Source organism: Gigantopelta aegis, chromosome 5 (genome assembly GCF_016097555.1).
Source record: "Gigantopelta aegis isolate Gae_Host chromosome 5, Gae_host_genome, whole genome shotgun sequence".
NCBI classification, from domain to species: domain Eukaryota; kingdom Metazoa; phylum Mollusca; class Gastropoda; order Neomphalida; family Peltospiridae; genus Gigantopelta; species Gigantopelta aegis.
In genome coordinates this window covers 19381958-19405875 of record NC_054703.1, presented here as the reverse complement: position 1 = coordinate 19405875, position 23918 = coordinate 19381958, and the positions used below count along the sequence as shown (strand labels likewise).

General features: G+C 36.8%; 1 protein-coding gene across 2 annotated transcripts; it reads right to left on the bottom strand.

The window, feature by feature from the left end:
• Window positions 1-23689, bottom strand: LOC121373356. Of its 2 annotated transcripts, XM_041499953.1 has the most exons (8): window positions 23632-23689; window positions 12887-16319; window positions 10142-10611; window positions 9319-9521; window positions 7268-7394; window positions 3025-3145; window positions 2091-2206; window positions 1-427 (listed from the first exon to the last, which is right to left on the bottom strand). In XM_041499953.1, the coding sequence occupies exons 2-8, from the start codon at window positions 16095-16097 to the stop codon at window positions 380-382; spliced, it is 4296 nt and encodes a 1431-aa protein (XP_041355887.1). In that variant the 5' UTR covers window positions 16098-16319; window positions 23632-23689; the 3' UTR covers window positions 1-379. The 2 variants fall into 2 exon arrangements, with proteins under 2 accessions (XP_041355887.1, XP_041355888.1); XM_041499954.1 differs by lacking the exon at window positions 23632-23689 and having other exon boundaries at window positions 12887-16331.
• Window positions 23690-23918: the final 229 nt, after the last annotated feature.

The following is a 23918-nucleotide window of genomic DNA, read 5'->3' as shown; positions in this document are numbered from 1 at the left end:
GATAATAAAGAGATCATTACACTCGCGAGTGAGTCATACTGATTTTACGAAACTTGTGTCCGGATTTATGTATTGCTCTCGATCGGGCAATACAAAAATCCTGACACTTGTTTTGTAAAATCAGTATGACACCCAAGCTCATAGAGTAATCTCTATTTATTGGTGTCATGTATGTACTAACGGCTAGTTGGTTTCCTTGATGAGGCATGTACTGTATACAGGTAGGTATATATAGCCAATATATAACAGATACATATCTAACTAATTCTAATTTTAAAGTTGGTTGTCGTCGTCTTCTTCCGACTGAAACATACTGCAGTACTACACTATAACCGATCGCTAGCTGTTTATGTGGCAGATTGTCTGCAGGTCAGGTCATCTACAACTCGGACTGCAGGACATGTCGACACACTGGGCATGTGCCAGACTGAAAGAAAAACAATATGAAAATTTTTATAAAAATCACAAGACCACAGAGTATGATTCCTTAAAAATCTGAACAGTGCAAAATTCGGAAGATAAAAAAGTGGATTTTTGCTCAAATATTGGATATACAATAACTCATAATTCTGGGAGGATTTTTAAATTTTTTTTTTTTTTTTTTTAAATTGTGATCACAATTTTAACTATTGAAAAAGAGAAGAAAGAAAAAGCCATGTTTGCTTTAACAATACATGTATGTCAGTTCATTTATAATGATTTGCTATTCTGTGGGTAATACATGGTTCTTGTGTAGATACTGAGAAAAGACATGATGCTACAATTTTTCATGGTCCTTTTTTGAAAATCTGCAAAGAACTTAACCTCTCTAAACCGGATACCTCTTAAAACAAGACATTTTACTTGATCCCTGGGTGTCCGGTTCAGAGGGATTTCGCTGTACATACAAAATGATAATTCTTGAATTTGTCTGAGGCCTGAAGCACTAACAAGCACATTTCTGATGTTTCAACGACCACATTAATTTTGTCAACTGTAACATTCATTACCTACTACAGGCTATACACAAACATCCAACTTGTGTATGCAGTCAAGCATCTAATCACCACTTTTCTTCTACTAAACAATTCACTATCAAGTGTCCGATGTCTCTACATAATTATAAACACTGAATAGTAGCTGCTGATAAATGTTCAATCGTTTAGCAAATATCATTCATTATATAATTAAATTTCTGTTACATTCATTAAATACAATATAATATCATCCCATTGGTCCAGGTGTAGCAACGGGAGTTTGTTCATTTCTCGATTAACGTAAAAATTACGTCGTCGTGGAACGTCATATTTGATGACATAATTTTTTTATGGACAAGTTGCATATTGAACGTTATTGTTTATGGACCAAAAATAAATCAAAGTAAAGTATGAAGTTTTAGTGTTATTATTAGCAAGTATGATTCAAATTTAATTACAAGTACTGTCTGTTATTTCTTTTACATTCATCAGGGTATGTCGTTAATTTGGTGACAAAATGTTGCCTGAACATGAAAAATCTTCGAGTGCTCCATCAGATGTTTCGAGCTAGTTGTTTTTCACAGTTACATCCGGGGCTTTCACTGGAACACATTTTGGATGAGCAAATTTCAGATATGTAGAGCATTTCTTTGAAAATTATGAAAATCTGGTTACTGTAAACCGGATAAATATTGCAACATGTTTTTTTCACGAATATGCACCTTAGCGCATGTTCGCAACGTTTAAATTTCAGGAATGACCTTTAGCATCTGTAAAAACTAATGCATGTGAAAATAATGTGTGCATATAAATTTCGCAATAAGGTTGGGTGCGAATGATGTGAACTTAATATGCACACAATTTTTTCACGGTTAAGTTAAATAATATTTTATGAGCCAAAGTCTAAAGTTTGTAGTCACTTTGAATAACAATTAGCAATTGGCTAATTTGGCAATTTTGGCAATGGATAGGGTAAGCCCGGTACATTTCTCCCGTTAGACAGTCCGATTATTGTGAACTATACCTCTATATATTGGTCACAAGTTTTAATTTAGTGTGTACACATTAGTACGCTGCCAGGAAAGAAAGTTTGCTCAACAACTCCTCTAACAAAAAAGTGAAAACAATTTTTACTTTGACAAGCCAAGCTTGGATACAGAGTGGATGATAAAGATGTTGGCATGGCAACCGTGTGAGTTCTTCGCCCTCATCAAACCAGCACAGGCAGATTGGACACTTCATTTCAGAACCTGCAAACAGACGGACATAACTAATATTATAGACAACACAATATCTACTTACTTAAATGTACCTATGCTTTCACCTTGTCGCCTGGTAAAAATATTATCTTACGACTACCAGATTTCATCACATCTCGTTCAGATTCAGAAAATGCAACTGATATGTAACCAGGTGTTGTTATGCATACTAATTCAGTATTAAAGTATTTTCTTAATTAATGTGTATAATATTTTCAGTGTATTAACTGTTCAATCTTTTTAAGCATTTACTAATTTATTAATTGTTAGTAAAGTATCTTTAATGTTATCATTTGATTTAGTCTGGAAAGGAAATATGATAGGGTTATGACATGACCTGACTTACATGCTTTTCTCACTTCACTAATCCTACTGTCACTTTTCTAACTTCTATCAGCACGTTTCATAATTAAATATCAGCTCGTGCAGATCACTGAGAGATGTTGCTGGTAAGTTAAATTAATTATGTTTATTTTTAATACACATAGGTTTTTATAACCTGTCTTTTTTTATTCTATGTATTATACATATACCCCACCTTGCTGGAGTACAACAGTATCAATTTTCAGATATATATATACATGTGTAATACCATATTTTATAATGTATTGTGAGAATGTCTGGTATGGCTGGAATACCTAGACACAATTTTTAGATATTGTTATATTTGTATATTTTAGGTTTATTGGGGAGTTCACCCTCCCGAGGTTACTGTTACATAATTCTGGTCTTTAAAAACGGCTCTTCTAGACTGAAACATCAAATAATAGTAGGAGTCTATTTAAGTCATTTAATACAGAATTCTTTACCTGTGTTATCTTTTGAAGCTGTTACCACCTCCAGCTTGTCAATCACTGTCAAAGACACAGGAGGCGGAGCCAGTTCCCCCAGCAACTCAGGATGAACAGTTAACATCTGCATGATCACATTCTGAAAGTCATTAAAAAGTCAGTCATTAATGTTAGTCTTTCTCCACAATAAACTATAGGTGAAAACCAACCAACATAAAATGATAACCTAACTAGTGTGAAGCATTCGGAGAGTACTGCTAAAGCAATACATGTCCCCTACTGGGCCCAACAAATTTACATTTCTCCTAAGATCAAGGGCTATAACTGTGAAAAACAGGTAAATCGTCATGAAAGTTCAACAAACTGTAACAGTATATGATAAAGCTATATACAAAATTCCATGTCAATATCTTCACGCATTGCAAAAAACAGTGCAGAAAACAAAGTTTCTTATCTCCTAACTTCAAGGGCCATAACTCTCAAAAATAGATAAATCACCATAAAAGTGAAACGTGATCTGTAACAGTATATGATAAAGCTAAATTTAAGCTCAATATCTCAAGGAATTGTGAATAAAAAGCATCCTGAAAACTATAAGTAGGACATAAAACCTATAGTCCCCTCTAGATGGACCGGCCTCGGTGGCGTCGTGGCAAGCCATCGGTCTACAGGCTGGTAGGTACTGGGTTCGGATCCCAGTCGAGGCATGGGATTTTTAATCCAGATATCGACTCCAAACCCTGAGTAAGTGCACCGCAAGGCTCAATGGGTAGGTGTAAACCACTTGCACCGACCAGTGATCCATAACTGGTTCAACAAAGGCCATGGTTTGTGCTATCCTGCCTGTGGGAAGCGCAAATAAAAGATCCCTTGCTGCCTATCGGAAGAGTAGCCCATGTAGTGGCGACAGCGGGTTTCCTCTCAAAATCTGTGTGGTCCTGAACCATATGTCTGACGCCATATAACCGTAAATAAAATGTGTTGAGTGCGTCGTTAAATAAAACACTTCTTTCTTTCTTTCTCTAGATGGACTAATAAGTGAGTGGTTTGCAAGCTCCAGCCCATTTCACCAGCTGCATATGATGAAGGTATAGTATGACCAGAGTAAAGTATAAAAGTAGGCAGATGAATCTACAATTGGTGTGTTCTGTTGGTGGTAATATCGCTATTTATTATATACAATTTAGTGAAATATCTTAAAATATCGGTGAAATAAAAGTGTTATCAGTGACGAGAACACATTTTAGAGTGAAAATTTCACTATTTCACTCTAAAGTGTGTTATCGTCACTGTAGAAAGTGTTTTCTCTCATCCTCGGGTATATAGGACTGAACTACCCCATCAAAGAAAGCTATGTAAGAAATTTCTATCTTACATGGGATATCACACGCTTGTGATTAACACAACGTTGTTGATAATATATGACGTCATAATAATGTGAGATGGTGACGTGAGGTCATTACACACAGTTTTAAATTAATATTTTGTTATTAAAACTTTGATTTTAAAAGATATCTAGTTAATTTGTAGTGTTAAATTTTATTTAACACATGAAACAAACACAGCAAATATGATTGTGTAGTTTATTTATGATAAAATGGTCAAATAAAAAAGTTACTTGTTCAGCCATCTTTTTCTGTTCATGTAAAATAATGGTTTATTTATTGAATGAATGAGAGAAAAAGACTTCATCATATGTGGCCCTGTGGGATAGAAAAAGTACACCCTCGGTGGTGAAAATTTCGACCATGGGACTCGGCAAGCCTCGTCCCAGGTCAACATTTTCACCACCTTGGGTGTACTTTTTCTATCCCACATGACCACATATGAGGAGTTTTATAATCTTCATTGTAAGAAAGCTAGAACTACTTTGCTGCTGGCATTTTAAAAATAAAAGTAAATTGCCAAAAGTTATACAATAAAAAAAAAAAATCATGTTTTTTGTCAAATATGATTTATATCTCATCTTATGAGGTTTGCAATCAAATCATACTCGTCGCGCATGCATGACAAAAAACAAGAAATATCCTCTATGTATAAGCTGCGTTTGAACTCTATAGAATACGTTCCATGTCGGTTAATACACAGACACCACATGTATATGTACATGTGTAGTGGGTGCATGAAATCGTTTTGTTTGTACTCTATAGAATACGTTCCATAATGTCGGTTAATACACAGACACCACATGTACATGTGTAGTGGGTGCATGAAATCGTTTTGTTTGATCTCTAGAATACGTTCCATAATGTCGGTTAATACACAGACACCACATGTACATGTGTAGTGGGTGCATGAAATCGTTTTGTTTGATCTCTAGAATACGTTCCATAATGTCGGTTAATACACAGACACCACATGTACATGTGTAGTGGGTGCATGAAATCATTTTGTTTGAACTCTATAGAATACGTTCCATAATGTCGGTTAATACACAGACACCACGTGGTGTGTACATGTGTAGTGGGTGCATGAAATCGTGAACAAAAACATCCCTGGCTTTAACTTCAATATGACCCATAAAGCCCTCCAAAGCTAACTTATGCACAGTATAAATAAAACACCACATCATGCAGTAGTATGCAGTGGGGTTTTTTTTTTTTTTTTTAATGCATTATAAAAAATATACTTGTTCTATTGCCATCTTTTACTTGATATGGACCAGTCTGGTCAAAAGAAAATTCTAATAATCATTAATGTTGTTTGTGAGAGTACATCAAATGTGCAAGTAATACCACAAATAGGTGGGTTTGTCTGAAGATTTGGTTAGCATACAGGTAGACCTCAAGAAATTAAACTATGGGCTGTTGGCCGATTTTATTCTTAAGACCCTGGCTAGGCCAGGAAAACAAATGACAAGCACCAACCTTATGATCCATACTGTGTAAAAATAAAAAGTTTGTTTTGTTTAACGACACCACTAGACCACATTGATGAATTAATCATCGGCTGTTGGACGTCAAATATTTGGTAATTCTGACATGTAGTCATCAAAGGAAAGCCGCTACATTTTTTCTAATGCAGAAAGGGATCTTTTATACAGGATTCATAGCCTTAAAGACCAAACAAATTCAAAGACTTCAGAGCTTCTAGATTATGGTAGCCCCACTCCCATGGCTAGTGATATTCAATGTTGGGCTAGTAAATAACTACTATTACCATGCCTGACGGCTAGTGAAAAAAAGATAATCAAATGTTGCAGTTAAGTCTATTTGTAAATAAGAATATCCTGACCCCACTCCAACCCCAATGTCAGTGTTTTTAATCTCCATCTCCCTCTTTAGGTAACATATCAGATTATTACTATTATTTAGTAAAATTGTATTAACTTAAAAGTAAAGTAGGGCTAGTTCATTTTTAATCATGGCTAGTAAATTAAAAAAATCACTGATCCCATGGCTAGTGGATATAAAATCACTGATCCCATGGCTAGTGGATATAAAATCACTGATCCCGTGGCTAGTGGATATAAAATCACTGATCCCGTGGCTAGTGGATTATAAAATCACTGATCCTGTGGCTAGTGGATTATAAAATCACTGATCCCATGGCTAGTGGATTATAAAATCACTGATCCCGTGGCTAGTGGATTATAAAATCACTGATCCCATGGCTAGTGGATTATAAAATCAGATCCCATGGCTAGTGGATTATAAAATCACTGATCCTATGGCTAGTGGATTATAAAATCACTGATCCCATGGCTAGTGGATTTAAAAAAGATCCTAGAAGCCCTGGACTTTCAGACTTTTACCTGCAATTTTCAAAGACTTTTACACAGCACTCAAAGACAATAGAATGCAATACAAATACCAAATCAGTTCATTTACGTTGCTGTCCATGGCAAAAATTTTTGCTTTTTTACATGCATCATGACAGATTAAACCTTGTAACTAGAAAATATCAAGTGCATGCAGCTGCAAAAGATATCATCATTGCTTTGGTTATGATTTTTGAGAATTTAAAGACTTTTATTACAATTCAAAGACTTCCAAAGATCTAAAAATATTTTTTTCAAATTCAAAGACTTTCAATGAATTTAAAGACCACTACGAACCCTGTTAAATTCACTTTCCCACAGACAGTACAGCACATACCACGACCTTTGAGAAGTTGTGCTGCACTTGGCTGAATGAGAAAAAACCCAATCAGTTGAATGGATCCACCAAGGTGGTTCGATCCTGTGATGCAAGCACCTCAAGCAAGCACTCAACCGACTGAGGTAAATTCTGCCCCCCATACTGTGTAATGAGTTTGTTACCTGGTACATGAGTTCTATCGGGTCTTGCGGTAGCTGCTGTAGACCATGTAGAAACGGCTCCAGCGGTCGGAAGTCATCCAGACTGACGTCAAAATCATTGTCACCACTAAATGTCCACTCTGTCTCCCTGAAAGCAAAAACATACATTGTTGTAATCAATCCAGGGCTCCACCTTAGTGGTAGCCTGTCATGTTTTAGCTACTGATTTCTTGCTCGGACTACCAGATTTCTAAACCTGGTAGTCTGCCCGGCTACTAGAGCTGTTTTTGTACATCCAGTTACTCCGCAATCAACAAGATGCTTAAACACCTAAACATCTAAAACCAGATGTTTAAATAAAAATAAATAATTTGGCTTTTTTCTCTCTCTTTTTTAAAGTTATAAAAATTATGGGGCTACCAATTTTACTGAGGGCTACCATAGTTCATAACGTGGTAGCCTGGTTGTCTACCACTGCCTTTGAAGAGGGATTTACAATATTTGTTCATGAGGGGCTGATGATTTGTAACTTCTCATAATATGTTGGTTATTCTCTTTAATATTACCCATTATTTCTTTTAACTGATCCATCAGCCATCAAGTGATGTAATGGTACATGTACATATAGAATACTACACTTGTTTTGGCCAGGTATATTTTTTTACAAAACTTTCCATATTAGTATCTGACCTGTTCACGAATAAATAAGAGTGATATTTTATTTATTACCCTCATTCAAATATGTAAACTCTGACAATTACTTCCAACCTAACAGGACCTGCGAATGCACAGAGCTAAAATCTGGGAGATAACTTTGTGTTAACTGAAATGATTTCATTTAGCAACAAATACACACCTGGATGTCAGAGATCACGCAAGGGGGCGATGTGAGCAAAATAATTGCTTTTCATACTAAACATTGCCTACCTTTTCATCCATAGCAAAGTTCTAAGTCGCCTTCTTAAAAAAAAAAAATAACACAATGATTTTGATTTTGTCCAAAGATCAAGTGAGAACATTTTGCAATCGGCCAGTGGACTCGGTCATTTCCATCAAATTATATTTATTAATACACTGGGGAACAACACAATATTTTATTGCTATTCTTCATTTGTTATGTACTGTTTTATAAACGCAAGGCAACTGAACAAATAAATCGCAAACAAAAATAACTTGTTAAAAATAATGTTGCCAACTTTTCAAAGATTCATCACTTTCAACCGCTTTAAACATCATTAATAGGCCTTCTTTGTTTCTCTGCGAGCCTCATTGGAATTTTTTAATGACAATGAACTCAAATCTCCTTGTTATGCCATTTAGTTAATTGATACAGACTTTATATCTACGACCGAGTACTACAGAGATGGCTCGCTATCACTAGCTGGTCACGTGCAAGGAGATCAGGTGACCAACTGTATGAATAGCTGCAAAAATGCATTGTTTTACTGTTGTGATTAGAGATTGACAATAAACACAGTTCTTGTAAACTTGTACACAAATTAAATTAACTGAGATGGTTTGATTGATTTCAACTTATTTCCGTGCTTATATTCAATTAAGTTCCAAGCACGCTGTCCTGAGAACACACCTCAGCTATCTGGGCTGTCTGTCCAGGACAGTGGGTTAATTGCTAGTTGATTAGTGGTTAGTGAGTGAAAAAGAGGGTGTAGTGGCCTTACACCTACCCATTGAGCCCTTAAGAACTCGCTCTGGGTTGGAGCCGGTACTGGGCTGCGAACCATGTACCTACCAGCCTGTAGTCTGATGGCTTAACCACTGCGCCACTGAGGCCGGTAATTGAGATGGACATGGTAAATGACTGTACATAATTACATGCACAGTAAATATTACAAACCTATGCAAGTAGGGGTACGAGACTAGAGGTAGTGAGCTGCAAGTAAACGTAAACAAGCATTCGAATACAAAACTTAATTTTATCATTGTATCATCCATTATAGGCTTTTGTAGGAGATATCGCTGGCTCTATAATTTGCAATATCTCCTGCGATATTCTCCTAGGTGATGTACTGTACCAAGGATTCAAGATCTAACTGCTGTGTGATGTACTGTACCAAGGATTTGAGATCTGTGGTGGGTCTGTGCCGAGACTGCCAGGGTCGGATGTGGCTATCACTGCAGACAGCTGGTCTGGATGTCCGGACACTCGGACGAGCTGGCAGTGTTCACAGTCACACTCAAACTCGTCGTCGGCATCGCCGCTGTCAGACGACGGGTAGTCCAAGTCTGGAGCGCGGAAGAAATCGGCTACTTTATTCTGAAACACAGAATGAAAATAACGTTGGTTTCAAGACAACCCCTGCAACTGCCAACAGCCTATTGCCATGGACTATATTCATGGTTTTCTTTCAATGGCATCTTTTTTGCCACAGACATATTCGTAATTGCAGAGGTTGCAAGACACCTCAGCACATTTAGTAATTTTGACATACAGAAGAAATCTGCTATATTTAATTTCCATTAGTAGCAAGGGATGTTTTATTTCTTACATACTCATATAGGGATGACCCGCTGTACATCAGTTTCTTTTTTGTTTAATGACACCACTTGAGCACAATGATATATTAATCATCAGCTATTGGATGTCAAACATCTGGTAATATTTACAATTAGAAATGAAACCCGCTACATTTTTTCATTAGTAGCAAGGGATCTTTTATGTGCACAATCCCAGATAGGAGTGCAGATACCACAGCCTTTGATATAGCAGTTGTGGTGAATGCACTGGCTGGAACGGGAAATAACTCAATGGACCCACTGATGGAGATCGATGCTAGATCTATTATGCATCAGGCAAGTGCTTTACCACTGGGCTGTCCCGCCCCACCTGACTATATGTACATCCCAGCCCAACAAAGATGAGAGAAAAAGACTTACACTTTCTGATGAATTATTTGATGCATCTGAACCATGTGCACCGATCATTGCTTCAAACGGTGAGAATATTTCGTCTATAGTCCGACCAAAACTCCCCACAGACCCAGAACGCTCAATCTTCTCAGAGTTGTCTGCCACTTGTCCATGCAGAAGAGATGTTTCACCATCACAACTTGGTACATCTGGTACTGAGCAAAAATCGCTAACAGGTTGACATGGTGACAGTGGATTTAAGAATATATCTTTTAAGGGAGATAACTCCAAGCTGCCAGATTCACACAACCCAAGCGAATTCTCATGAACCGAAAATGATTTATTGTATTCAGTTGATGAAGGCTGCGATTCCTTCGTCTCATTGAGTTCATTTTGGTAATCTTCGTACTGGCCTCTTAAAAAGTAAAGCTGTAACATGGTGGTTGAGAATGGATCCACAGTGCCGACATCAGATGAACAAACACCAATATTTTCATCTATAAAAATCAAATATAAACAGAATAAAATTGGCGTGTGCTACAACAGCTTGTTCTGAATGTGCATGTAAAACCCTATGACCTGACCAGAATAAAATTTGCATTAAGTAACAAATACCTACAGATACAATATCAAAGGGAAAGAAATACAATATTGGTTAAAACAATGGCAGCAGCATATTTTAAATTATGACTATTTGTATCAAACATGATTATTTCAGCACTTAGTCAACAGAGAACGGAAACCTGATAATCACATCAGTTACATGTACTCATATTTAAGAACAGCAAGAAATATTTTTATATGTAGATCTCCATAGACAGGACAGTACATACCTCTAGCAGGTTTAATACCAGATGAATTGGGATGGGTCTCGGTGTGGAGTCACGGTAAAGCCATCGGACTTAAGGCTGGTAGGTACTGGGTTCGCACCACAGTACCTACTCCCACCCACAGCGAATATAACAACTCAATGGGTAGGTGTAATGCTACTACACTGACGTCTCTCTCACTAAACACTAACCCACTGTCCTGGACAGACAGCCCAGATAGCTGAGGTGTGCCCAGGACAGCGTGCTTGAACCTTAATTGGATATAAGCACGAAAATAAGTATGAATGAATGGCATAGAAAAAATCTGAAGCAATGGATTTTACATGTCGATCAATCAACCATTTGGCCAGTGCTTACATCTACTGAAGGTTCAAGTACGACCTTCTTGGGCACACAATCTGAGTTTCCTTGGTGAATGTGTCCAAGACAGAGCTCTCTACCACTGAACTACATGTACATACCAGCACCATATCAGTGTTCAAATGACAAACTGACAGAGTTTAGTTGTGGGGTTTTTTGATGTTATTACCGGCCTCGGTGGCGTCGTGGTAGGCCATCGGTCTACAGGCTGGTAGGTACTGGGTTCGGATCCCAGTCGAGGCATGGGATTTTTAATCCAGATACCGACTCCAAACCCTGAGTGAGTGCTCCGCAAGGCTCAATGGTTAGGTATAAACCACTTGCACCGACCAGTGATCCATAACTGGTTCAACAAAGGCCATGGTTTGTGCTATCCTGTCTGTGGGAAGCGCAAATAAAAGATCCCTTGCTGCTAATCGGAAGAGTAGCCCATGTAGTGGCGACAGCGGGTTTCCTCTCAAAATGTGTGGTCCTTAACCATATGTCTGACGCCATATAACCATAAATAAAATGTGTTGAGTGCGTCGTTAAATAAAACATTTCTTTCTTTTTTTGATGTTACATTTAAAGCATGTAATAGCATGTTTTGAATGACAATCTTTAGATGTTTCAAATGTACCTGTATATATACATCAAGGGGTCCCAGACCTTGCTTTTCAAGGTGCGCGGATGCGATCACGCTCATACAGCGCACATAATTTCAATCTGACGAGTGTGAAAAACAGTGCATGTCACACTCAACAAACAGCGCACGTAAAACAGTGCATGTCACACTCAACAAACGGTGCACGTAAAACAGTGCATGTCACACTCAACAAACGGTGCACGTAAAACAGTGCATGTCACACTCAACAAACAGCGCACGTAAAACAGTGCATGTCACACTCAACAAACAGCGCACGTAAAACAGTGCATGTCACACTCAACAAACAGCGCACGTAAAACTAGAGGAGTACATTTATTTCCACTGTTTAAAAAAATCAACAGTTTTCATGGCTCATTTAGCCGATAGGAAGGTCCATTTATTAAAACAATAAAAATTAAAAACATGGCTGTGGCTTCCATGCAGTCGTTAAACTGGTATTTCTCTTTGTTGAACAAATCGGGGAAATACTGGTTTAAAAGACAATTTTGTAGACATACCAGTCAAAATCCAATCGGAGCTACAATGCCTATTTTGGAGAGTGATTTTTCACTTGCCTTAGCATACTGAGGTGTGTGGTTTTCCACTCACCTATAATTTTCAAAAACCAAGGACCGGGGTCCTCAGTGTTCAAAATAAGCACTTGTCTGTTTGTCCTGACAAGTCAAAACCTGCAGGGATGAGCAAAATGAACCTTGTTTGTTGTCCAGTGTGTGTTGTCAAAATGTTTAGTTCAGTTTCATTTTGAGCAATCAGAAATATCATCCTTGTAATAAAAAAAAAACAAGTGAAAATATTGGGGGACAAGTTGATTTTTAGATGCATTTGTCTGACAGACAAGTGAAAAGTTCTGCTGATTTCTATCACTACTCAAATGAAGGATGCACAGACCTCTTCCATATCATATGCATCTGTTTTTCCCATTCTAGCCATACACACCTGATAACACTGTCTGCTCCACTTCAGAAGAATTGGAAGATGATCTTCCTTTCCTCTCGTATGTTTTTCTACCGTGGACCAACTTCTTGCGTCGTTTCCTTCGCAGTCTCCTCCCGTCCGACCTAGAACACACGTCGTTTGGTCGTCCTTGTGTGAGACGACAATTACACTCACCACGGAACATACTGTCGCTCGATGAGCAACAGCAACAATGGTTGGCATGGTAACCATCATCAGAAAGAGCCGAATCACAGTCAGCGTCATCGGATTCAGAAACTCGGCAACAATAGATTGGATGAAAATGCAAAAGATCACTGTGTGGAGATTTGTTGTCAACTACTTTTTCCATCAGTTTAGATATCTGACAACTGTCCTGGAGATCAGGGTTGTGTGTATGTGTATCATCTTCATCTGCGGAGTGACTGGGATTTAACAGTAACCTACTGTGATCAGATATTTGACAACTGTCCTGGAGATCAGGGTTGTGTGTATGTGTATCATCTTCATCTGCGGAGTGACTGGGATTTAACAGTAACCTACTGTGATCAGAGTCTAGGTGTATCTCTGTAGTCAATGGATTACTTTTTCTTTCATCTGTGTCTGCACAGTTAGATGCATTTTGTAGTAAAGTACATGAACTGCCTACATTCCTGAACTCCAGTTCCACAGAACTACACAAATCTGTCTCCCTCGATTGGAACTCTTCACTTTCTACACATCCTTCATTTATCTTCCTTAATTGGAAATCTCCTCGTTCTCCATATTTTTCACTTCTCTCCCTTGAGCGAAAATCTCTACTTCTACTTATCGGAAATCGGAAATCTCCACTTGTGTCTCTTGATAGGAAATCTCCACTTGTCTCCCTTGATTGGAAATCTCCACTTCCCCCTCTTGATAGAAAATTTGCTCCACATCTTTCACAAGTACACAGACTTACACACTGATGTGACCTTGAGTTTGCATTCACCAATCCAAATCCACCAACAACCATCTCCGATGCTTTTTCCAAATCCTCCTGAAGCAAATTTCTTGGATAGCCTTTCTGCCAACGAACAGGTTCCAGAGTTTCACCACATGTAACATGTTGTCTGCTTGTGTCCAACTCATCTTCACCATTATCACAATAATGTGAATTAGGAAATTCAATTGAAACAGTCTCCTCTTTCACACTCTGTAAAGATGTGCAGTTTCTTAAATCACTATTCTCCCTAAAAGCATCGAGACAAACATCGTTTTCATCAAGATGTGAAGAATTCAAAATCTGTGAACCACACGAACAATCCTCACACTTAAATGTGAGTCTTGAATTAACATTCCACCTCGAATGCTGGTACAAGTTTGGTGGAGACATATTCATATTGCACGCTTTGTTCAGATCCGACTGTATGGATTTACCAGAATGTATATGATTATTGCACATACCACAGTTAGCTGACTGGCAAAAAAGACAATCATTAAAAATGTATCCTGGGGTGTTTGTATTGCACAATCCCATGGCCACAGAGGTATCTTGGTTTGATGAAGCGCTATATTCTTTATTTAACATAGTCTTCTTTATTGCACATGAACCGGACTCCAGAAAGCCAGGTTTGGTTTCACTAGTTGAAATGAAGTCCACATTTTTCAAAGACTTTGCAGAAAAATGAGGCAAACAAAAGGCACAGGAACATGCACATGGATACATGTACGAATTACACACACTTGTTTGTGAAGAGTCACATCTATGTGATTCCTGGTCCTCTTTATGTATTAGAGCTGATTTCTGCTGTGAAATGCATGATGGGAAACTACTGCTCTGTTTTACATCTTCATCTGAAGAGCTTGAACAGGTCTCAAAATCAGACTCAGTACATGTATGGAATTTATACACACTGGCAGAATTGTCCAATTCAGTATGTGTAGAGGTTTTAGCTACATAAGACTCATTTGACATAATAGTTGTAATATGATTACTTAACGAAGGTACAGTTAGGGATTCAGAACATGTAATATTTGTACTCGGTGATGATCTACTGCTTGACTCAGTACATGTAGGTATTTTGACTTTTGAAGACACAATGGATTCAGTCCGTATAGTGCATCTGTTAACATTAACACCACTATCGTCGTCAGAAGAGACAACTTCGCTTTTGATCTCTCCCGAATTCATAGCAACATTTCCAGATTTACAATTTTTGACAGAGGTACATGTAGAATCTAGTTTATTCAAAACAGATCGATAATCCATCAGAACATCTTGAGATTTATCTATCGGATTCGGAATGTTTTGCGATTTCGACAGACCAAAATTTTGAGTATTTGTGTTAATAATGGCAAGACTTGTTGGCCTTGGAACAGATTTATAATCTGCATTCTCAGATTGCTGAGAGGAGGTCTGGTCGCGTGAAGAGCAGCCTGGATCAGTCATACAGTGATGATTGGACTGAGGTATTGATGACGCGTCCCTGGGACTCTGACAAACAATGTTGTTGTGAACATCATTTTTTTCATTGGTCAACGACTCAAACATTTTCGGAAACATCTTCTCCAACTCTGGACTAGAAGAAAGAAGACGCTGCCTGAAAGACATCTTGAAAAAACTATCTATATTGTCTTTGTCATTCTTGTGGACTGAGCAAATATCTTGAACCGACCGGGATCTAAGACCCTTGGCAGCACATGGTGTTTCTGTTGTACTACGGCGAAGATGTTCCATCCCCGAAGACTCTGAAGTACGAACACTCTCACGGACATTTTTACCACAGATGTTTTCACTGCTGTTAGGAAATTCAACCTTGAACTTTGATCTTTTCCTGGAGTGACCTGACCTACTCTGTTTGCAGGGTGATGTTTTAGTGAGCATTCTGTGCAAAGCCAAACCTGCATTCCGCCATCGTTCCAAAGCATCAGGGTCGCTGTCACAAGTATTCTCCAAGCTCAGTTCATTGCTGCCACAGGCACCGAGAAAACCACTATCTCTGTCTGCGAAACTCTGTGTCGCACTACCAGGCTGGCAGTACAGACTCTGTGATCGTACAAACCTGCCTTCGATATCAGCGGATAAACTCGGTAGTCGACTGCCACTGTATGATCGCCTGACACCCGACTTTTTACCGAAGAGCTCACAAGAGGAGGACATTGGAGATCTTTTGTCCTGGAGGTTGGAGCACCAGAGACGTGTAGGGCGCGGCCACACAGAATTGTGGGAATCATGTTGGCTGGGGAACCACATGATGATTGTGGTCAATTATGACTTTTAGTGCAGTGTTCTAAAGTCTCATATTCGTGAAAAAACACCAACCCTTAGAATTCCAATGGATGAGATACTCTGCCTTTAAGAATTCCACTGCTTGTCACTGCTGCCAGTAGCTAAAATGGAAGAACTGCTCCACTTGGATGCCAGCTCTTGAAACTTCCATTTCTTGTCAGCATATTGTACAGACGTATGTTGTAACTGAAAATAAAGAACAAAATGTATAGTTTTATCAACTACATGTAAATGTACCAGTAGCTATCTTTCATAGTAATATACAGTATATACACCCATAGTCAGCTAGGCACCTATGGTTGGTTTTACCAGTCAGTGAAGTTACTCCTGCTGAAGTCTAATTTATGATTTGTTAACATTTGAAGGGCTAATTGGTATCCTTGAGTAACCGTGAATCGGCATATTAATGGAATATGGTTTCTGTGCATTGTAATGTACAATTGATTTGATAAAATAATGTATTTCCTTGTCCAATTTACTATCGAAATCAATTAACAAATTAGGGTTTCTGCCAGAGGGTAAAACGAGTATGATGCCATACCCAAATATTTTTGCAGATTATTTTTTTTAAGTTAACTTTTTGACAAAATTAATTACCCATACCATTACTGTATGATTTTCTTAACCCTAACCCTAAACATAACCCATTTTTTTCTGGGGAGGCCTCCCATGACTGGTTGCATTCAATTCCATAGTGCCAAACCCCAAAATTTATTTCTGACAGAAACACTGCAACAAATGTTTATAGCTATGTCAGGTTCTGTTGTGAAGAGATTAAATACAAGCTGTTGTCTAATGTTCACAAGCTGTTGTCTAATGTTCACAAGCTGTTGTCTAATGTTCACATTCTTCAGATCCTCCTGTAAACAGGGTTATTCAGGGATCTCACTGACCCTCGAAAAGTGTCTTTTGAAGCATGGAACTTGGACAGGACTTAAAATCCTATTATGGGACTCCCCAAATTTCACAAGAAAGCTCAAATGACCCCCAGTGGAGAAAGTCCAGTGAGAAGCCTGGTTATTGTTTTTCAAGAGACAAACGTGTAACGTAACATCACTAATTATAAAACTATTTAATGCAAGCGCTGTAAAATTAGGTTATTTAGGTTTGTTTAATATTATACATTATTTAATATAGTGCTACAGTGAAATATACATGTATGAAAATTTGTGGGGGGGGGGAATAAAATTGTTCTGTTCTTTTTATTTCCATCTTCTTCGAAGGAATCAATCACATTGATATCACCAGCCGATAAAAGTAGTTTTGTTTTGTAAAGGGGGTGTATATATTATTTGACACTCAAGTTAATAATTTTAATGATTAACTTTAGTTGTTTTATATCCCTGTTTTGATTAACACCACCACTAAAATACATTGGTTAATTATCATAGGCTATTGGATGTCAAATAGTTGATAATTCTGTCTTCTGTTGTTTACTGTACTTAAGTTACATACATATAATTAACCAACAAATGAAGCTCATATGAGCTGTCCTGGACAGACAGCCCTGCAGATAGCTGAGGAGTGTACCCAGAACAGCATGCTTGAACATTAATTGGATATAAGTATGGAAATAAGTTGAAATGAATAAATGAAATCTCATGAGATGGTTAAAATAGCCTGATGAATTCATCCATTCATTTGTGTGCCTAAAATAATAACTGTGAGCACTCCTAAAATTAAGGTTAAGATCAACAAGTCATTTTTCGCACACTTGTTTTGGCTTCGTACACAATAAATACAGCATATATCTCACCTTAATTTCACTTACAATCCATATTTTGTAAAGAGTAAAAAAAATTAAAAACAAGATTTTCTTCAAACACATTCAGGTGCATTAGTAATGTTCAAACAAAAAATTACAATAGCAATTTTGCATTGGAATTTTCCCAGCATTCTGAAAAAAGAAATATGTACCCAGTTTAAAAATATTGTTATTGTAAGGAGATGTAAAGTGACATCATTGGAATTCTGACGTCATTAAAATTCAAAATTAGCTGAATTATGACAATGCTTTGCCACATTAAACAAAAAACTGGTCTACTAACTGTGACCTGTCAATTTTCTATGAGTTGACGACACTGTTTACAGGTCGTTTTTTATTTTTCAGAACTCTGGACAAAATATTAACTTTAAATTTCAAAAGATGAAAGAAATAAAAAGTACCATCACTAAATTATGATATAAAAAATTTATTGTTGGATATGTTATATTTATTGTGTATCAAGCTAAACCAAGGCAGTGAAAAGTGACTGCCATCGACCTTGGGCACACAGCATGCCTTAATTTTAAAAAATCCAAACTAGAGCCCTGATGTATCCTGGCGTCAGGGGTTTTCGATATGAGCAAAACATTTAAGTATAATACAAACAAAACTTCGTACATACAATAATACTTTAAAACCATTGTCAAGTAACATTAGTTTATTGTCAAAAACAGTGACAATCTCCAATGAACGCCAAACTTTCCTAAAAAAAAACTAGCTGCCAAGTCATAAATATGTTCCCGCTATATTTTGACAAACATATGTTTTCGTTAGTTTCACTGGCTGTCTGTTTTTGTCCTTGTTATGGTAGTGTTGGGTCTACACTCATAAAATGTTTTTAACTTGTAAATAATATCGAATAATTTTCAGAACAATGAACAGTGTTCACTGAAAACATATAAATTTACATTATATGTAGCAGACAATAACTTTACAGGGATTTGTGATACCTGGATTTCATTACGTGAGGCATTTCATCAGTACCAAAATATTACATTAAATTAGCAAAAACTGATAACATGCACAATATATAATATTGTAAAACAAAGTTGGTAGCTAGCTTGACATGAAGCAATTTCAATATTGTGAGAGAAAAGACACTTTGTTGTTTATGTTCTGGCTGATATTAACGTAATATCTCACATTATAATCTTGATATACATGCAGTTACAGGCTCTAATCTTGCCGGCGAAATGAGCAATTTCTTCACCGAAAGTCGGCTCAAGTCGCCAACTTTTAGCAGTAAAGAGAAGCCAAAGTCGCCACAAAATTTTGGACATAATCCAATTTCAAAAACGAAATCACACAACAGATGTCAAGATCCCAACTTATTTTTGTCATAGCGGAAAGATTTCCACCTGCACCCCCTTTGGTGTATTGGATTAGCGATATCAAGTAGACATTGCATTAAACACTACAAACAACGTTGTGCTAGGGTCTGGATTCGAACTCCAGACCATCGGGACAGTAGCTGAACACTGTAACCACTCGGCCACACGAATCCGGGTCATTTTGCCCTAAAACCATTTCGAACTCTGCGTTGTTTCGCCCTTAGTCATATTCACCCAGGGTTGGTTCACCCTAAATCGCATTCATACCGAGTCGTTTCGCCCCACAAAATAAATATATTTATTATAGTTTTGAAGTCTTTTTTTCTTCTGTTTATTCATTATTCATTACCAAATAATTTTCTGTCTTTGGATATTAATGCTTTATCAGCTGTTTACTTTCTGTCAGCTGAAGTGAGACGAAATCAACATACCGTAATCAGCATTTTAACCTCAACTGGGTATGTAGTAATTTAATAAGAAACCACAGCACATCAGTAGTATGCAGTGTGACTGTTCATAAATTAATTATTAATGTGAATACATTGTCTGTATATTATCTAAGGCCTGTATGTATTTCATTTATATGGCTTGAGTAAATGATATTGGAAATAAACAAAATTATAATATTTTTTTTTTATCTATAAATATAAACACGCAATGTGTGACATCTAAAAATCAATGGAAATAGGACAAATCAATGAATAAATGTATTTTATTAACAAAATAAAAATTAGGGCGAATCGAAACATGGGGCGAAACGACTCTGTTAGAGGTACGAATCGACCTTGTTCAAAACGACTCGGGTGAACTAGTATCAAGGGCGAAATGACCTGTTACCGGCCACACAGTGGATCAACAAGTGAGACTGCATTTTAATACTTATAAATCTCATTAGGTGTATTTGGATGGAATGAACCGAGCGTCTACGGAATAAAACAAACCTTTAGTCCCACAATGCCTCATTGTGTCTTCTGTGCTATATATTTCTACCAAAAGCACCCTTGTGGAGGAAATTTTATACAGAATAGTCAAAATGTCAAAGGCAAAACGTTGTGATACTGAATAACGAAATATAAACATTATGTTGATTTATAGAACAAAATGTTTAAAAAGGTATTGTATAATTAACCCTAACCCTAAACTTACACTAATTCAAACAAATATTGTTAGGGGATGCGGGCGGAAATTATACCAATGTTAATACTCATGCCAGTTTCTACTGTGAAGAGATTAACTACATGTCATCATCTTATGTTGACATTCTTCAGATACACCCTTAAACAGAGCTATTGTTTCTCAAAGTGACGTTTCATGTGCTCTGACCAGTCAAGCATTGTTAACCCTGCAAAATGTACCGATAAATGTTCACCTCGCCAATTTTTATCAAACTTCGCCCCTTTCTTCTGGGATGGGAGAAGTCATTTCTCCTACTTTTTCATTTTAGATTAGAGCTTGAGTTACAAACAAAGTATTGAAAACATAATATGTTGATCGAAAATATATGATGGTAGATATAGAGGATATTATATGAGTGTCCATAACAGACGATGTTTACGACACAAGTGCCTAAATTATCATATTTCCCGAGTGAGAGCGAGGGAAATGCAATAATTTAGGCACGAGTGTCGTAAACATCGTCTGTCATGGACACGAATGTAATATTCTGTTTATTACCATAGAACTGTCTTGCTAAATGAACATTCCAGTCATTGTTTACAAACTAACGTTTCCTTAACGGCGGAGTAATGTTTGTTCATTGATGTCTTGAAAACCAAATCACAACCTGTTCTAAAGTTACGTGATATTTATACGCCCATAAGTAAAGAGTACACATGTATCAACAGCTGTAAATTGTAAAGCATGTGTATACTAAAAAGCAAACAAATACACAGTAATTGATATAATTAGTTTTGAATTTGAATGACGTCAGTATTCCAATGACGCAGTGTTCTCGCTGCTCCATTTAAGCGGGGCGGGGCGCCCCGATATTCCATTTTGCCGCCCTCCTTTATGTTTGAGCGCCCCTCTTTATTTTCCAGCACCTATCTCCGCTATTTCCAAATGTACTTTTTTCCACACAAAAAACAACGATCAGTCTGCACACTGGACATCAAAGGAAACAATCCGCGTTGTGTACGAAAAAGCAATTGACGAAACATTTACGACAGTTACCGTAACATAATTTAACACTATTTTTAACAGCCTCTATTTTGTCCAATATCGGTATCCATTTGTATGTTTGATAGACACAATAAAAGTTATATTTTATGTAAGCAATGAAAACATTTTATTTTTGACGGATTCGGCAATCTCCGATTGAAAAAAAACCCTCTTATTTGGCGCCAAATTTGTCACGTGATCAGAACGGTCATTCTGTCTTTTGTTTCGACTAACTATCGTCTGATATTTTGTACTCAGTTGCAAATATAATTGGTTGAAACTGATGATTTTTACTGTCTGTTATTCTGTTTATTCAGCAGTTCTTTATAAAATATTTTAAACTTTTAATTTTGAGGGGATATGAACGCTTATAAAAACAACGGAAGTGTTTATCATTAAAATCATTTATCTTGAGTGCCAAATAATATATACACCGCCTTTACAAAAACGAAACTACTTTTTATCAGCTGGTGATAATATTTTATCACAGCGATTGATTCATTCGATGAAGATGGGAATAACAAAAATGTATCTGACATTAGGAGATCACTTTACAAACATCTTTATTGTTTTTCGTATATCTTGAAATCTTTATTAAAAATAATAATATTAAAACTTTGATCGGTCCAGCAAAACCGGAACTGCCCGTGAATGTCAGACCGATATCATCTTCGGTTCAATTAAAAGACAAGTTTTTTTTAGAAACACCTTTGCACTTGTTTGTAGGCAAAATAAGGAGTATGTCTTTTCTCAAAGTCTACCAACACACAACAATATGATAACCAAACTACCCCCCCCCCCCCCCTTTTTTTTTTTTTTTTTTTTTGCTTTTCGTTTATTGGTGGGTTTTTTAAAATGTTATTGGGTTTTTTATTTGAAGGGTGGGGTGCCGACCGGCCGCCCTCCTTTAATTTTCACCCAGCGAGAACACTGTGACATCACTTTGCATCTCCTTACAATAACTATAAATTGGGTACATGACGTTTCTGTTTTAAGTGCAAAATTGCTATTGAATTATTAACGCACCTGAATGTGTTTGAAGAAAATCTTGTGATTAAAACATTGTACCTTTTACTAAACATGGCTTTCAAGTGAAATTACGGTAAGATATACTACATTTATTATGTACGAAGCCAAAACAAGGGTGCGAAAAGCGACTCGTCGACCTTAGTATAGATTTCTAACAGTTGTGAACGTTATATTCATAATTAAGTGTTTGATGTGTCACAACTACATCATAATATAATACAAGTTATCATAAATAATCAATTAATGTTTTATTAAATTAATTAAAAACACGTATTTGTCATTACGGCATGTGATCAGCTTACACTCGAAATAAAAATGTATTAATTAATGAAGAAAGTAGTATCTGTGGAATGTTGTGTCAGCCAATCAGAAAGAAATGGACTCTTACAACAGCCACCGTTAAACGAGGAGGACATACGATTTAGTTATGACATACGAGGGAAATCGTACGATAAATATGACCCTCGTTATGCTGTACCTCGTAGGTAATAAAGTAAATAAATAATGAATGAGCACCTGCCTACAGAGCTCTCCTCTAACTTCATATTAAAGGGACATTCCCAAGTTTACCACACTGTAAGATGTTTCCAACTAATAAAATAGTTCTATGATTAAATTTACATATTAAATATATTTTCTTGTTTAGAATATCAATGTCTGTATATTCAAATTTCAATGTGTTTCTGATCATCTTAATATTTGTAAGAAGCCCAAACTGGATTTTGTTTTCAAATAATTTCATATGTACGAAAAAAAATATTTTAGGAAATAAAATGAAATTTAAAGTAGTACAAATATTAGAATGATCAGAAACACGTTTAATATACAGCCACTAATATTGTATGCAGGAAAATATATTTGATATATGTAATTAGTCGTTAAAAAGTCTGTTACTACTGTTAGTCGATAACATCTTAAAAATTGAAGCAAACTCAGGAATGTCCCTTTAAATATAAATATTTGAATTAGGTTTGATCGACAGTATCGAAAACATCTCGTGCCGATTTATGGATGGAATAATGCCAATGGGACGGTTTTCGATAGGTAGAACAATATTATTGTTAAATTTTGGCCCATTGATTGATTGAAACATTAATTCTTTTTACGAGCCTGACAATCATGCGAAGCAAAACGTTTTTGTTTCTTTACTTAAATCGAATGTAAGTCATTTATTTGAGAAAAAGACACATGTGATATAATGAAAGTTACCTACCAAAATACAACAAATGTACAGAATTTCGGGTAGAAATGCTCAAAATGCGCGTATCAACATTTGGCATTTACAACCTCCGCTTAATGAGGAGTTCTGTCCACGGGAGATAACTTTGAACATTTCTGTTTAGGGGAAACAACTTTCGCTAAACCCAGGCGATTTGGGGATCGTGTGACAAACTTTGTCTCACTGCCCTCTTCTCTTTACACGAGCGTAGGAAGGTGCCAAAAAGTGTGTGCCCCCCCCCCCCCCTCCCTACACACACACATAAATATATATATTAAAAA

Bases quoted from the DNA above. Each gene is read 5' to 3' on its own strand.
- LOC121373356 (XM_041499953.1), bottom strand. From the start codon at position 16,097: ATGTGGTTCCCCAGCCAACATGATTCCCACAATTCTGTGTGGCCGCGC. The intron at 9,522-10,141 runs GTAAGTCTTTTT...TCTGTGTTTCAG, and splicing joins CAAATAATTCATCAGAAAGT to AATAAAGTAGCCGATTTCTT. The intron at 7,395-9,318 runs GTACAGTACATC...TTTTGCTTTCAG, and splicing joins CCACAGATCTCAAATCCTTG to GGAGACAGAGTGGACATTTA.